This window comes from Pyrus communis, chromosome 6 (assembly GCF_041283825.1).
Source record: "Pyrus communis isolate YQ-2024b chromosome 6, ASM4128382v1, whole genome shotgun sequence".
In the NCBI taxonomy this organism is placed as follows: Eukaryota; Viridiplantae; Streptophyta; class Magnoliopsida; order Rosales; family Rosaceae; genus Pyrus; species Pyrus communis.
This window is the reverse complement of record NC_142570.1, coordinates 12,047,389-12,063,524: the sequence shown is the minus strand read 5'-3', so window position 1 is coordinate 12,063,524 and position 16,136 is coordinate 12,047,389. Positions and strand designations below refer to the sequence as shown.

Below are 16,136 nucleotides of genomic sequence, written 5' to 3'. Positions count from 1 at the left end.
TAATATAATTATCACATCATTTGTCAAAACAAATAGATAAAACACTACATCCAATTGTACTAAAACTCTATTTATTTGAGAAGATTTGGTGTTCATATATCATATAAACATACTATAATTTGTACTTGTCTCATCAAGTATTGTACATTCACGTGAATTAATAATTTTATTTTAATAAATATAAATTATATATAAAAAAAAGTTACGCATTGATATGTTCTCAGTACTACTTTGAATTTCTTAATATGTTTGTTGTGTTTCTAAAATTTTATATTCGAATGATTGAGATTCCAAACTTTGTTTATGTTGTTCATACCATGACAAAAACAAAACAGAGTTAAAGGAGAATGATGGTTCTTTGGTTTGGTATAGAACATTGCAAGCTGTGTTTTAAAATTTCGGTAGCCAATATGTAAGTTGTCGACTAGGACCCGACTTACTAGAGTGTTGGAGATTTGCACTTTGATGATGGAGGCATCATCGTGAGGCGAGTAAAAATCTTCTAGATCTCGATCGCAGAACATGGGGATGTTGGAATCTATGGTTAATGGTTTGTTGATGGAGGCCACTATTCTTGGTTTCTTGCAAGCCACTGTTCTTCCTTTTCAGGAGTTCCCCAAATATTCTTGCTCACTATATATGCAATTTACTCTAGAGAATGCTCCTTTTCCTATGCATGGGACAGGGTGGAGACCCTAAAGCCTTCTGGACTTCTTACAGTACTCCTCAGGGGCAGGGCGCTGAGGTGGTTCTTTGGAGGTCAAATCGATTACTTCTGTCCTTTAGGTTGCTAATTCTTTGAAGCAAGAAACGGCTTCTTTTAGGTCCTCAATGTGCGTTTACATGTTGGCGAGTCTTGCGGATTCTATGATCAGTGGGCTTCGCTGGACGCTTTCTAGGGATGAACAAATTTCCATGCCGTCTTCCCACATGTAATCCATGACGGTGGCCCCGTCATATCCTTGGTTTACGTCGTCTTGGAGGGTCACTAGGCCATCGTCGTTAATCGAGATTTCAGACATGTCAGTTGGTAGAATAATTTGGCCAAGAGGAATAAAAGTTAAATACTCAATGAAAGCACCAATTGTTGGAACCAAATACGCGCACCGTTATGTGTGGAGAAAGTGCTCGAACTCGGCTACCTACAAAACAGTAAACAACCGTGAGTAAGCCTAGGACCTGGGGTGTGCCGACCAAAGGTCTCTAACAGTCAAGTCAGTGAATAGTTTTAGACTCAAGTAGTGGATATGAGAGTTCAAATGTTTAGATTACATTACCAGAGATAAACCCTAGATGAGTGTACTTATACTGTGGAGAGAGAGAGAGAGAGACCTTTTTAGAATATAATCCTTACTCTAAGCCGAAAGAATCCTAGATGATGTCTAGAAATAGATATTGCATCCTCTTAGGACTTATGATTACTTGCAACGCACACCAATTTCTAGATTGTAAGAACTCCAAGACTTAAAGAATCTGATTATGTCCATATCCGGATCAAATCGTGTGTCTTGCGAAACAAGTATGGTAATCTAGTGGAGTCGCCAGGACTCCACCTATTGAAGACAGATGTCTCTTGATCATGGTTATTGTGTAACCAATGCCACATCACCCTAAGTTGTTAAAATGTTTGTTAGGTGGTTAAATGAATTGTTAGTTGGTTAATTAGTTACTTTGTGGTTATTGTTCAGTATATAATGTACTTCAACTTACAAAGGTAATCAATTGTCATTTTTCCTCAAATATACAGAAGTTTCATTTCTCTCTCTAAAGTTTCTCTCTCTAGTTCTTCAATCTTTCTCAATTCTTTAATGTTCTTTGATTCTTTCTCAAAGTAGTTAAATGGTATCAGAGCCATTAGGCTCACGCCATGGATTCTAATGGTTCCGTTGTCATTCGATTTTGTCATCTTCTAGTTTTATTTCTCTTCCATTAAGTTTGTTAGTGCTTCTACAATCATTCTCAATTTTTTTTTCTCTTCATCGTTCTGTAATTTCTAGGTTATTTTTCCTTCTAGATCGTGCGTAGAGATTGTTGGGTGTATATGGGTTTTTGAAATTGTGGTGTAATCTAAATGCAGTTGGCTAGTGAGTTCTTGCCTATCACCTGTTCAATCTTATGCGTCAATGAAATTTAGTGTTAGAATAAGCGATCTTACATGCCATGTGTTCGAGATCAACTATTTGATGGATTGCTCAAGTTAGAGATTTAAGAAAGGTTCTTTCAGTCATCTGTGATATATTTGGAGTTTTTGTATGATTCGTTTATGAATTCTTGGTTCAATTGATCTATTATCAATGTTGAAGAAATTCAAGAGATGTCCAATTATGTGAGTGAAAAGCTCATATCTTTGGTTTTTGATTATGGGTTTCTTTGTGTCTAATGGAGTTGCCAAAATTTTATGGAAATTCGTGACACTCGTTAATTGTCTGCCATGGGTTTGTCACTATGCCTAAGAGAATTGGGTTTTTTTTGTTGGCCTTTTCATTTTGCTGTGAAGATTTCAATGGAGTAAGAGAGTGAGATCATAAATGTTATGGACTCGATCGATTGCCAGAGACCTGATGTAAGAGACGACGTCTAATTGATTTTGGAATCGATCCATTCGGAAGTAGCGAAACAAGATGGGAAAATTCCTCCAATTGGTGGTTATGATCCTCTAGTGGTTGCTTCGACATCTCCTAAGTTTGGTAACTTTCTCTTAATTCACCAAAATCCTAATTCTTGATAACTTGATGTATCTACTAGTGATTTGTGTTAGTTGGAGATGTCGTCTATATATCCAATTGCTCATGTTTCTCTGCTTGAATACTGCTTTATTCTTAATTGCTTCTTGAATCTTGCAATTACTACTGCTGACTTGTGCCAAATTGAGAAGTACGATGTCTGGGAAGATTTTTAAGAAGTATATTGAGGAGCTCATGGAAATATTTTTATTCCATCACATCCTATAATATCAAGTCTAACAAGCTTAGTTGTCGCATGTATCTACTATAACTCCAGTTTTATGTTTCTTAAAGCAATGAAATTTGAAGAAGTCTTTTACGGTAAATCCCACGAAAGGTAATCCTACATAGATGTTAATTTTCTATTGTTGAAAATGTGAAGGCCGATGCCATTGTTAAAAGAAGTTGTTTATGGTAAAATCCACAAAGGGCGATCATGTGGTACTATAGTTAAGGCCAATGCTATATTATAGTTTTGTTAATTTTTTGTTGTAAATATTAAAGGCCGAAGCCAATGTTGAATGAGATTGTTGACGATAAATCCCACGAAGGATAATTCCGGTTAGAAGTTGATATACCGGCATATGGATATGTTCCAACTCCTTTATAGAAGGCTATTATTTGTGAAACTATGATTAGAGGCAGAGGAATCTCTGGTTAGAGGCAGAGGAATACAAGATGTCATGGCTTTTGGATATGTGCATCATAATTGTTTCAAGTCTTGGAGAATTGGTTCCTACATTTTGTTTGTAAGGGTTTTGGTTTGCAGAAAGATTTTGTGTTCCCAGAAACTGCAGAGAAAAAAGCTGAAAAGTAGCTCATTAAGAAATGCTTGAATTATATTGTTGCTGCTGCTCATTTATCTAATCGTTTGCATGCTTAGGTTGTGACATCCCGTCCCGAGATTATTAAGACGTATGCGTGAAATGACCATTTTACCCCTAGTTCGTTCTTTTACGTTTACTTGTTGTTTTGTGTGGTGTTGGCATGTGTTGGGCCACACACACACACCCTGTCACACACTGTCTCTCTGTCCCTCGCCCTGCTCTCTCTCTCCCGTGCTCCCATTTCTTCCCTTTCCATTGAAACTGTACGGACACACACACAACCACACCAAATCTCAACAGATCGAGGGAACTAAGAGCACAGTCGAGATCGTGAAGTTCGTGGGAGCACAATCGTACCATTTTCAGGTAAGAAATCCGTCGTTTTCACGTCGATTCGACAATGGCAGATTTGTGTACTGTTCATGCAAACATTAATCTAGCACGTTTTTGGAATTTTGAAGCTCGTAGATGTCTTAGTGAGGTTCCCAAGAGTCCCGGAGTAACTCGTTGGACAAATTTGGACGTCGGAATAGCCTGGTTCGAAGTTGGCTGGTTTTGGTTTGTGTAGACAGGTATGATCTTGTAGTTTTTAGCCCTTAAAACTTGTATGGACGTGTTCTACTAGTCTAGGGCTTCATTTTGGTTCAAGAATCACGAAAAATGGTGGAGAAATGAGTGAGAAAACGTAGATTGCAGGTTTCCCAGTTTTCCGGCGCCGGCGACGGCGCCGGAGCCTCGCCGGAGGTTCGCCGGAGAAGGAGACGGAATATTCCGTCAAGTTTGATGGAATATTCCTGATGCCGTTAACGGAATCTGTCAAAACTGACGGAATATTCCTAACGGCGTCAGTTGACGCCGTCAGCGTGCTGCGCGTGGCCGGCGCGTGTGGCCGTGCCTTGGCCGGCGCGTGGGGGCGCGTGCGGCGGAGAAATTTTTTTCGAAAAATATGGTTGTGATCCTGAGGTTGTGTAGAGCACGTTGGTATATTCAATTGTCCAATTTGAGCAATGTATGAGAAGTTATTACGAGAAGTTGGTTTTGTGCTTTAAAGTTAACGTTTTTGTAGTTGTTTCGCATATAGGTGATACGTATCCTGAGGACGAGCGTGCGCACTCGAGGCAGGGGGGCTACGACCCTTCCACTTACCAGTGAGTGGGCTTTTTGTTTTCCGTATATACCTATATACTATATTTTCCCAGAAATTGAATAAATGTTTATTAGTTTATGCCATGCATTACATTATCGTTAGTCATGCATCGTTGGTTATGTTAGTAGTTGCATGTATATATACATATGCATATTGGGTGTTGTGGACGCACAGGTAAGTGCTAGGTAAGTGTTGTTTATATTTACTTTCAGCAGTAGTTTGAGATGCTTAGAGAGCTCATAACCTGCACCCCCGGTGTTAGTGCTCCCGCCCAGAGTAGGGCACATTCCTTCACGTGATGTTCACCTCCCGCACCACACGCTCAGCTTGGATCCAAGTTAGGTGTACAGTCCTGTCGTACAGACCACATTAGGTGGTTCCGACTCGTAGGTGACCCGCGATTATTCGCACAGCCTTCACGTGATCGTAGCACTAGAGCGTACATATGTATTACACCCAGGCCTGTCGTACAGACCACTTTAGGTGGTTCCGACTCGTGGGTAGGTTCAGTTATTGAGTTTGAGATTTGAGCTCTATATGTAGCCGTACAGGTCACGTTAGGTGACTGCAGCTGCCAGATTTTTTATGTTATGATCATGATTTATACCTGAGCACTTGCATTCCATTATGAGATTTTGACATGGCATATCCCTGAGCATGTTTGGCATACCTATACATACGTATATATGTTATTTTCTGGGAAGTATACAGGTTTTACGGCGAGGGGTTAGAATGTATTTTACTAAATGGTTTTCAATGAGATTTGTTTTTGCCCACTCACGCTTTTGTTTTGCACCCCTCCAGGTTCTAGTTGCTTAGCAGTTTCGGTGGTTTCCCAGAGGGTTCTCCCGGCTTTTCTGACAGGCACTCACCAGCGTAGGGTCACCTTCGGGTGTACTATTGTCGTATCTTTTCTTTTGGACTGCTGTAGACTTGCTCTGAATTTGTGTCTCACTTGCGCTAACACTTGTTTTAATACTTTGTATGCTAGTTTTTAAATTATTCGTACTTTTTATATTACTATTTTATTAGCTTCCGCACGTGCACATGGCTACGTCACCTCCGTGTGATGGCCAGCACGCCCTGATCTCGGTCGGGGTGTGTCATAGGTTCAGTTGTATTAGATCTTCATGATGCTAGTGATGTCTTCCTGGAGGTAGGGAAGATGTCCAAAAACGGTGGTGCTGAAAGGATTATTAGTTTGACATTTATTATTTTTGTATTGCCTTGGATCATACTGCAACTCATTTACTATCCACTCTAGATCCTTTGGAGTACAAGCTATGGAGTCATCTTGACATTGGACAAGAGCAAACATTCTATAGATGGACCAATATTTTACCATGTTAAATACTCTCCTATACTGCTACTTTTTCTTCACATTTTATGGTGGGTATTTGTAACATCACACATTGCCCAAGGGAGTGGATCTTGTAAGCCTTATATGTATATTCTCATCCTTACCTAGCATGAGGCCTTTTGGGAGCATTGACTTCGGGTTCCATAGGAACTCCAAAGTTAAGTGAGTTCGCGCGAGAGCAATCCTAGGATGGGTGACCCACTGGAAAGTTCTCTCCTGAGTTCCTAGAAACAAAACCGTGAGGGCTTGGTTGGGGCCCAAAGCGGACAATATTGTGTTACGGTGGAGTCGAGACCGAGATATAGTAGGGGCCTCAGGCCGGGATATGACAATTTGGTATCATAGCCAATCCCTGGTCAGAAGTATGTCAACGAGGATGTCAGGCTCTTAAGGTGGGTGGATTGTAACATCCCACATCGCCTAGGGGAATGGATCATGTAAGCCTTATATGTATATTTTCATCTCTACCTAGCACAAAGCCTTTTGGGAGCTCATTATCTTCGGGTTCCGTAAGAACTCCGAAGTTAAGCGAGTTCACGTAAGAGCAATCCCAGGATGGGTGACCCACTGGGAAGTTCTTGTGTGAGTTCCTAGAAACAAAACCGTGAGGGTGTGGTTGGGGCCTAAAGCGGACAATATTGTGCTACAGTGGAGTCGAACCCAGGATGCGGTGGGGACCCGGACCGGGATGTGACAATATTGATTTATCAGACACTTGTTAAACAAATCCAAGCAAGAGGCCAGCTTAGTGATAACCTTCGGTCAGATAAAGTCTCACACTCTTTCACATTCCTATCAAGGATGCTCGAAAAAGATTACACATCAGCCTTTAAAGAATGAAAGTCTGAAGCAATCTCAGGCTCAACAGTTCACTTACATTGTTGCAATCTCAGGCTTGGTACCTTAGCTGAGATTGAAGGGGGATGAAGACAAATGTCTCTTGATCATTGGTTATTGTGTAACTAATGCCACATCACCCTAAGTTGTTATAATGTTTGTTAAGTGGTTAAATGAGTTGTTGGTTGGTTAATTAGTTACTTTGTGGTTATTGTTCAATATATAATGTACTTCAACTTACAAATGTAATTAGTTGTCATTTTTCCTCAAATATACAGAAGTTTCATTTCTCTATCTAGTTCTTCAATCTTTCTCAATTCTTTAATGTTCTTTGATTCTTTCTCAATGTTGTTAACACCTATTACCCCGGGATAGGGTGATGGTAGCACTGCTCCTTTGTCAGATCTAGCTCCGCTCAGAGCCGGTAAGTCCATGACTGAACTTCTGAGGTAACTATATTCAAATTAGCCTTACTTCAGCCGTACAAAAATCATGGTCCCACAATGCCCAAAACCAAAACTTATGTTATTCCTCCATTAATAGCCTGCACGTGAACATTATGTGTGAGGCTAAGATGGTCATTTCATCCATTCCATAGTTGCTCTCCATTTAAAAGCAACTATGGAAAGGATGAAACGAAAATGATGGGGCAGGTCATCGTAATAAAGAACCTGACCTTTTCACAAGTGCCTTCAACTTGGAAAACATAAGAATGGAAATGCACCAGTACTGCATCGATCGTCCAAAGGCGAACATACTATCATCAATATGGATTTTGCAAACAATTATGTGAAAAATGTGACTAAAATTCATCATACAAATTTTTTGTTGTTCACTAAATCTTACATCTCATCCACAACTCAATTTCGACAAAAATGTATTCAAATTGCAATTGCTTTAAAAAAAAAAAAACATATTTGAACTTATTCCTCTTTATTTTGTGGACTTCATTCTGAATAAAGAACATTTCCCAAAAATCCATATCTGTCCTACAACATCAAATAACAAACCGAATAGGAGAACGACATCATTCATTATCCAGATTGAAACAACTATCTCACTAAAATTGACTACTAATTCTCAATAAAAGCGGAGTAAAAACACATCATAAAAGTAGAAAGGTGAATGTGCAATTTTGACTACCTCCGTTACATTATGTGCAGAAGCAACCCATCCGTGAGAACCACCATCTGCGTGAGAAGCACCTGTCACCATTTCATCCCTTCAATAGTTGCTCTCCATTTCATCACTCCCATCTCTAGTGATTTCATCATTTCATCGTCCCAAACCCAGTTGATTTGCTTCTAAATAAAAGAGAGCCTATGGAAGGAATAAAATGACCATCTTAGTCTTACATGTGAGACTCACATGCAAACTACTAACGAGGAACAACATAAGTTTCGGTTTTGGGCATATGTCGAAACAAACTTCATTACAAGGGTTTAAATCCTAATTTTTTTACAATATGGCCTATCTTCCGAATACTTTATTAGCACATGATCTTCTATTTACAATCTTAACTATTTATTTTCTGTGCCACTATCAGAGCTAGGTACAATTTGAGAAAAATTGATAAATAACACACAAAAAGAATAGGGAAAAGACTCCCATACTCATGGATTTGGATCCTCTCCGGATCCCCTCCCTGGGGATCACAGGGATTAAGAAACAAGGAGCATTCATCAAAGATCGTGCTGCCATAATTAAATGCTTTTTACAAAAAACGAGATTGCTTTACTTTTAAAAATATAAAAAACATTTAATTGTAACCGTACGATCTTTGATGAACGATCATTGTGCCTTAATCCCCGGAATTCCAGGGAGGGGATCCGGAGAGGATCCAAATCCCATACTCATCACCCCTCAGTCCTCACTCGGCAATCAAACAATCTGATACAGTGAAACGCTGCCGTTCTATACCTTTCAAACTCGTCCGAGTCGTCTCCGTCTCTCTCCCCCAGTGACCTCGCTCCCAAAAAACACAGCAAAGCTGTAAGAAAAATGGAGGCGAAGACGGAGGAGCAGAGCACGAAGAGGAAGAAGCAGAAGCACGGAAGCTTCTGGACATGGCTGGCGGCGTCAGTTTTATTCAGGCTCGTCCTCATCTACTTCCCCAAAAATCTCAACCTCTCCTCCCGCCCCGAAGTCTCCACTCCTCTCACCAGCCTCCGCCGCCGTACACACGCCCTCTCTCTCTTTCTATCTCTCTAGCTTCTCAAAAACCTAAGCTTTCACCTATCTTCTAATTTGCTTTAATTTGGTAATTTTTTTTTTTGCAGTGGCTGAGGGTTACTGGTTGAAGCAATCGTCAATGTCTCCATATGCAGGATCTATGTACCATGGATCTCCTTTGTTACTCTCACTTCTCGGGCCACTCACCGTCAAACGGTACCGTTTCAGCGAAAGCCTTTTCCCTTTTCCAAATTCTGTTCCCATTGGCATTACTCTCTGTGATTTGTATTGGGTCATGTTTGGTTTCATTGAATCCCAATTAAGTAAATGTGAAATTTTGGTGGTGGATTTTTTTCTTTTTGTTTATCAGTTGGTAATTTGTTGGATATTTTGATTGGTGCTGCAGAATTGAAGGGCAACCCAATCATCTTCTCTGTAGGTAAGAATTATCTTGTATCTTTTCCGTAGTTCCCTCTCTGTGCTGCCCATTATACGAATTCATGTGCTACATGATATTTGGAAAGTCTATGTCGCAGCATGACAACCCGTTATAATTCTCCATGATAGTGCATTCTACTCAATATTGGGAATTTGCTAGCAGTATAATATGATTTGTCGGATTTTTTTTCCTTGTACTTTATTTGATTTTAGTTGAGAACTTACCAAACCGAAAACACGTTCACAGGCTCAATTGTGACAACAAATTCATCTTTATGTCATATAAACGTGGCACATTACACGTATAATTTAGAGTTCCGTAGTTTTCTTTCGTTGTTCGACTTATTCGGAATATCTAGTCAGACAGTTGATATCAACACATTTTGGGATACAGTTTGGTTTTTGTGGTTGCAGATATATTGAATGCCATGCTTATTCGTGCTGCTGGTCAGACTCTTCAGGTTGCATACCGGCAGAGTTTGAAGTCACTAGATCTTGATACGATATCAGAAAGCAGTGGTAAGCTTATTATTTAATAGCCAACCCCACTTAGTGGGAAAGGGCTTTGTTGCTGCTGTTGTATACTTATCGTAACTCCTAATTGGAATAGTCATGTTTTTCTTGTATGAATTCCCTGAACGAAATCTAAAATTGTTATGCCTACCCCAGTGCCGTTCACAAGCTGATGCATTGCTTATATTTGTTGTTTTCAGAGGTCCTCCCTTCTGGAGATATTGCTGCTCTTGTGTACCTATGGAATCCTTTGACAATAGTTGCATGTGTGGGTTTGTCAACATCTCCAATTGAAAATTTTGCCATCATACTGGCCCTGTTTGGAGCATGCAAAAGTAAGCAAACGATAATCCTTCTGACTCGAATGTTTCTATTGGCTTTTTGTAAATTATTTTGTTTTATATTTAAGACTCTTCAGTATATTTCTTTCAATTTCTGTTTGTCATTTTGTTCAGGAGAATTATTATTTATTCAAAATAATAATCTAATACATTCTCAACTTTGGTTACAAGATTTCTTATTTATAGTTTGAGACTATATAGGCATTCATGTGAGGTATTACCCATACAAGTAGCCGCCCTTATATTGTTGTGAGTTGTGACATGAAGTTAGTTACAGACAAATTATAATCTTATTACAGGAAACAACTTTATTGGACATAATGAGTTTGGTTCTTTAAGATTTTACTATAATTCTAAGTGAAGCAGTATCACTTGATGACTGGATTTGTGGACTTAAGTGGTAACGATAGCATGCAATTCCAGTCATATGACATTAGCACATCTATTTCATAATTGAATAATTTTCTGATTCCAAATTCTGAAACTTTCTCAAGGAAAGTATTATTTTTAATTGCATTTGACATATTTTTCTCTAAAGTATGCTTTAAGGCAAGATATTAGAATTTGATTGTGGAATGGGTGAAGGTATGTCGGTCAAGGAAAGTATTCTTTTTAATTTTCAATTAGGAGTTTAAGGGATTTTAAAAGAGTTATAAATTCGTGGAGTTTAACGGAGTTCCACAGACTGAATTTTGAGTGAAATCATTAGAAATCTTAGGGGGAGAGGCCTGATTTCCTAAAGCCTAAAAAACACTAATAAAATCCCTCCAAATCCATTAAAGTCCTTCATCTTTTAAAATACTTTAAAATCAAATCCTAATTGAACTACTTTAAAATCCGGAATGAATACACTCGGATTTCTGTGGTGTTTTATAAACTCTTTTAAAGTCTTGATTGAATACCCATGGACTTCCATGGAGTCATTTAAAATCTTGATTGAATACATATGGATTTGTAAACTCTTTTAAAATCCTTGAAACTCCTAATTGAATTTTCCTATTATTCTTCTTTCGATGTACTGCAGGACTGGTTCCCTTGGCTGCTTTTGGATGGGTCATGGCAACACATCTGTCTCTTTATCCTATGATTCTCATAATTCCAGTATGCCCCTTTTTTCATTGACTTATTGTGCTTGATGAAATTAAGAAGTTATCTTCCAATCCATTAATGAAGTTATGTTTCTTATTGAAATATTAAAAAAAAAAAAAATATAAGAATATAATTCTCAGGCATGTTTTGTGTGTTTCTTGCCCACTCATGCGTAGTAGTAACTAATATTCCTTTTTTTGCCAGATGATTCTTTTATTAGGATATGGTCCAGATACTCCGAGGAAACTGTTGCTACAGAGGAGATATGGTAAAGCTGAAGAAGACACGTCAATTGATAGTTGTCAACAACAGGAGAAAGTTATTAATCAATCAGAGCTGCCCCATGTTTTCTCTTGGAGTCCTGTCATGCTTTTCTTATTGTGGGCTATTGTGTGGTCAGCCTATGTGTTATTTCTCTGTGGCGTATCTGCTAAACAGTATGGTAGTCTCTGGGAGATGTTTGAAAGGTATCAACAGCACATATGCATCTCCTTCTGTTCAAATTTTCTATTTGTTTGTGCAAAATATGATTTGAAAAAAAAAAAACTGTTGAAGAGAATGGACTAATCATATGAACATTATGACTGATCCAAGTCCTTAATGAGTTTGATTAAGGAGTCAACTGAAAATAAAAAGCTACTTTACAGTTCGTAAAGGTCATCCAATCCACATGTAAAACTCAGGATATGTAAACATTGAGTCAGTAGAATTGCATATGAAAATTAATTTACAAGAAAACAAACTAAATATATCAAAGTTTTTAAAGCTATTCCAATTTTCCTGGAAAATCTTGGTCAAATTAGTATATGAAGGGAAGCACAGCTGCATATAGACTAGAGTTCTGCACAGGATGTCCTGGCGTAGTCTCCATCCCCCTGCCCTCCCGACCCACCAACAAAAGAAAAGGAAAATGAAAAGTGAAGACTGATGCTACTAAAAGGTTCTTCCTTTAAGAACTGCATAATGATTTTATCCAATTATGTCCCAAGGAAAGCCTTATGATCTTATCTCTTATGCCCAAAAGCCACCATATGAAATAGTTGTAATGGAAGTAAATCCTTTTGTTGTGCGATCCGTATTGTGTGAGTTAGTTCAGAACATGATTAACTGACTAATATCATATGCGGTTGGACTTTTATGCTTGCGTTTAATGATATGAGCATTTGCTTTTTGCCTCATAAATGCCATACATGGGTTGCTCTTAGACATTTTATTTTATTGTTAAACACTAGTCAATAAAATCACTAGTCTAAATTGTTCCTAAACTTTGTGGCGGGTTTTGCAGAATGCATGGTTTCATTCTCACTGTGCAAGATTTGTCTCCAAATATAGGTGTCTTATGGTGAGTCCCAATTTACCTATTTTGCAAGTGGATTTTTGGTGTGGTTAAATTTATTTTTGGGGTGTGGCATGAATCTGATCCATCATGTAATATTTTGATGTAGGTATTTCTTTGCAGAGGTCTTCGATTTTTTCAGAAATTTCTTCCTCATCGTTTTCCATATGAATATTCTCTTTATGATATTTCCATTGGCTATACGGCTGAAGCATCGTCCGTGCTTTCTTGCTTTTGTCTACATCACCATCTCCTCAATGCTTAAATCTTATCCTTCTGTAAGTTCCCCGTGTGCTTTAGAAGTCTCCTACTTTACACTGGTACTGAAGCTAAAGTGTCGATGCCTGTGCTTCTTATTGTGTGATGGGGGACCTGATATTTTATTCTTGAAATTTTGCTTAGGTTGGGGATTCAGCTCTGTACATTGGTTTGTTGGGCTGGTTTGTTAATGAACTGTCAGGCAAGTCAGTAGGTTCACTTTTTGTTCCCTTTATGCATGTGACATGGCTTGAGATAATAAACCTTATATTTTATGATATGCAGAAATGCGATTCTCGTTCTGCCTCTTTAGCGTTTATGTTGGCGTTTCCCTCCTTAGCCCTGTTATGCACAACCTATGGATATGGAGGGTATGGCTCTCTCTATAGTTGCACTTGTTCTGAATGTTGGCATAAAATACAAATGTTTCTTATGAATAAGGAATTTTTTTCAAACTTGCAGGGCACTGGCAATGCAAATTTCTACTTCGCTACTGCAATTACTTATGCTTGTTTGCAGGTTTGTAAACTCTCATCAATTATTCTTTGTCCATTAATACTGTAGAGCATCAGATGATTCATATAAGAGTTTCTATGGCAGAAAAAAATGTACCTTCGGTTATTGTATAGATGATTCATAGCTAGATTTCTGTGAAATAAACCATGAGAGGAAGTCATCACTACATACTTCCACACTTGAATGAATAAGTCTTGAAAGCATGATCATTTCGTATCAGCTTGAATACCATGCAAAATGACCACTTTAGTGTTAAGTATTAATACTTCTGTATAAGTAAAATACTTCTGTATAAGTAAAATAAGTCTTGAAAGCATGATCATTTCGTTTCCCAGGTCCTATATCCTACTTAGTTCTAAAACGATTGTTTATTTAGTATGAGTAAAATACTTCTGTATAACAGATCTAAATGATATTAAAAACTTCTGTATATTGCTCCTGTATATATTGAAAGTTGATAATTGTATTTGACACATTAAACAAAATTTTCCTTATTATTTGATTCCAGTTCACGCTTTCAAAATTGTCAATCTAAATGCAGTAACTTAAAATTACTTAATGTTACCGCTTTAGATCAGCTGATTATGGAAAACCTATTAATAGGTGACGCTGTGAAGCTATGTAGGCTGTAAAATACTTGATAAACCCAAAGGCAGATTTGCAATTTTGATTGATCTGTTAATTTTATGGAATATTTTGGCTTATCCCTCTCTACTAATTTGTGCTTTGGACCATGCAGATTGTTTTGGTGATTGAGAGTGTAAGTGCAATGCTCAATCATGACAGGAAGCTAAGAAAGCTATCGAACACAAAGATTCATGTTGACAAATCTTAATCACTTGCTACAAATGAAGTTTGTCTCTGATGGTTCATCTTCTTAGTAAATTCCTTGCAGCAGAAGGGATTTAACAACAGTGGCTCTTCGTTTAACGGATTGCGTGCAACAGTACAAGGCTGTGTTTACAACGGGTTAGAAGGCCATTACTAGTTTTTGAACACGTTTTCATCAGCATCTATGTAGAGTTTCAAAACCTTCTTTCACTTTTAGTTAACCGTGGGGGTTTCAAAACCTACTACGTGATACAATATTTCACACGTTCTTTTCTTTTTCTCTTCTTTTAAGACAACCTTCGGTATTGTCTTCAAATCATTGTTTCATTTGTACAAAATTGGTTATGGTGGTAATCGAGTCATGCCGTCGTTTGTACAACGTGTTCACTTTCTGAACAAGGTTCTTCTATATGTATTCTCACTGCAAAGGCCACACTGTCTCTGCATTGCAGATGGAAGTTGTTGCTAACATTTTTATCACTTGAATTACATTGTAGAATGAATTGTACCGTCGTTCATACATTACGGTCTGTTTTAGTTAACAACGTCGTTTATCTCACTCTGTTCATTCTAGACATCTTATGAAAAAGGTTGCTCGGTTCATTTTCTTGTCCAGGTTCAGATTTCAGTTCTGCTTTTTGTTAAAATGTAGACAGGTTTTGAAAAATGGTGTCTTGATTTCCAACAACTAGGTATTGGATGCTTGTAACGTGTGAATCTCCCCATGTAGATTGTCCAGAGGTCGTATAAGAATGTTGCCCTTATTCTTCTCAAAAACATATATGAATGGTGCCTATGGTACATCACAACTGATTAGGTGCGTCGTTATAATAACCAAGTGATTCTCGCACACATTTTTTCTTGTATGCTCTTTTTTATGTCGGACCCTTGGGTTGACTAATTAAGAGAATCAAGATAGAGATAAACATGGGTGTATGGAAGAAGAAAAGTGGTATTTGGAAATCGTTTTCCTATAAGAAACCATCAGAGAACATGTTTTCTTTAAGGAATTGTTATTGGCACGCAATAATAGTCATCTTACAATTCTCTTATTTATTCATTAGGCAGGAGAGCAGGATGACTATTGCAGAGTGCGTTTTCGTTTGTATATAGATGCGTATTTGTTGTCACCATTTAATATCAATCTAATATTCTCCTAGTTGGGTTAGTATCCCACGTAAACCGACCACATTGCCAACACTTCATAATGCAAGAGTGAGTATTGTGTGTGTTGGTTGCATGCCCTAAAAACAATCAAGGTTAGTGAATTGCTTAATGGAGATTAAGTTCATTGACCGGGATCGCCTCGAGATCTTATGTATGTGTACTAAAAATAATACTCATGTCAATAGGAACCCAATTGTTAGAGTAGTGCAAATTAGTCCTTAGACCTGAAACATCACAATTGTCTTGTAGTTAGGTACTTAATATTAGATTATGTTATTAGCACTCTGGAGTGAAAGGATGATCCACGACGTCTTTGATGTTAAGTTACCTAATCACAACACACGCCGGGATTGAAATCAAATGAACAATTCAAGGGTTCCCTCACCCGTACGTAAGCAAGCTCCTACAAGGCATAAGCTGCGGATTTATTCACTGTCAGAATAGCCGGTATGCGGAAAGTAGGCATCTTTTGACTCGAACTCTCCTCCACAACTTCCGCGACAATCGCCACCTCTCCGCCACTCTGCAAATCCGTACAGAAATCCCCCATTACCACAATATCTAAATTTCAAAAATTGAAA

At 38.2% G+C, this 16,136-nt stretch overlaps 1 protein-coding gene across 1 annotated transcript; it reads left to right on the top strand.

Annotated features, from left to right (window-relative positions):
• The first annotated feature begins 8,669 nt into the window (after positions 1-8,669).
• LOC137710635 (uncharacterized) lies at positions 8,670-14,991 on the top strand. Its single transcript, XM_068449710.2, has 13 exons — positions 8,670-9,070; positions 9,174-9,282; positions 9,473-9,505; positions 9,899-10,023; positions 10,218-10,352; positions 11,383-11,459; positions 11,652-11,914; positions 12,733-12,789; positions 12,893-13,061; positions 13,186-13,243; positions 13,327-13,412; positions 13,504-13,560; positions 14,297-14,991. The coding sequence occupies exons 1-13, from the start codon at positions 8,896-8,898 to the stop codon at positions 14,390-14,392; spliced, it is 1,440 nt and encodes a 479-aa protein (XP_068305811.2). The 5' UTR covers positions 8,670-8,895; the 3' UTR covers positions 14,393-14,991.
• The last annotated feature ends 1,145 nt before the right edge of the window (positions 14,992-16,136 follow it).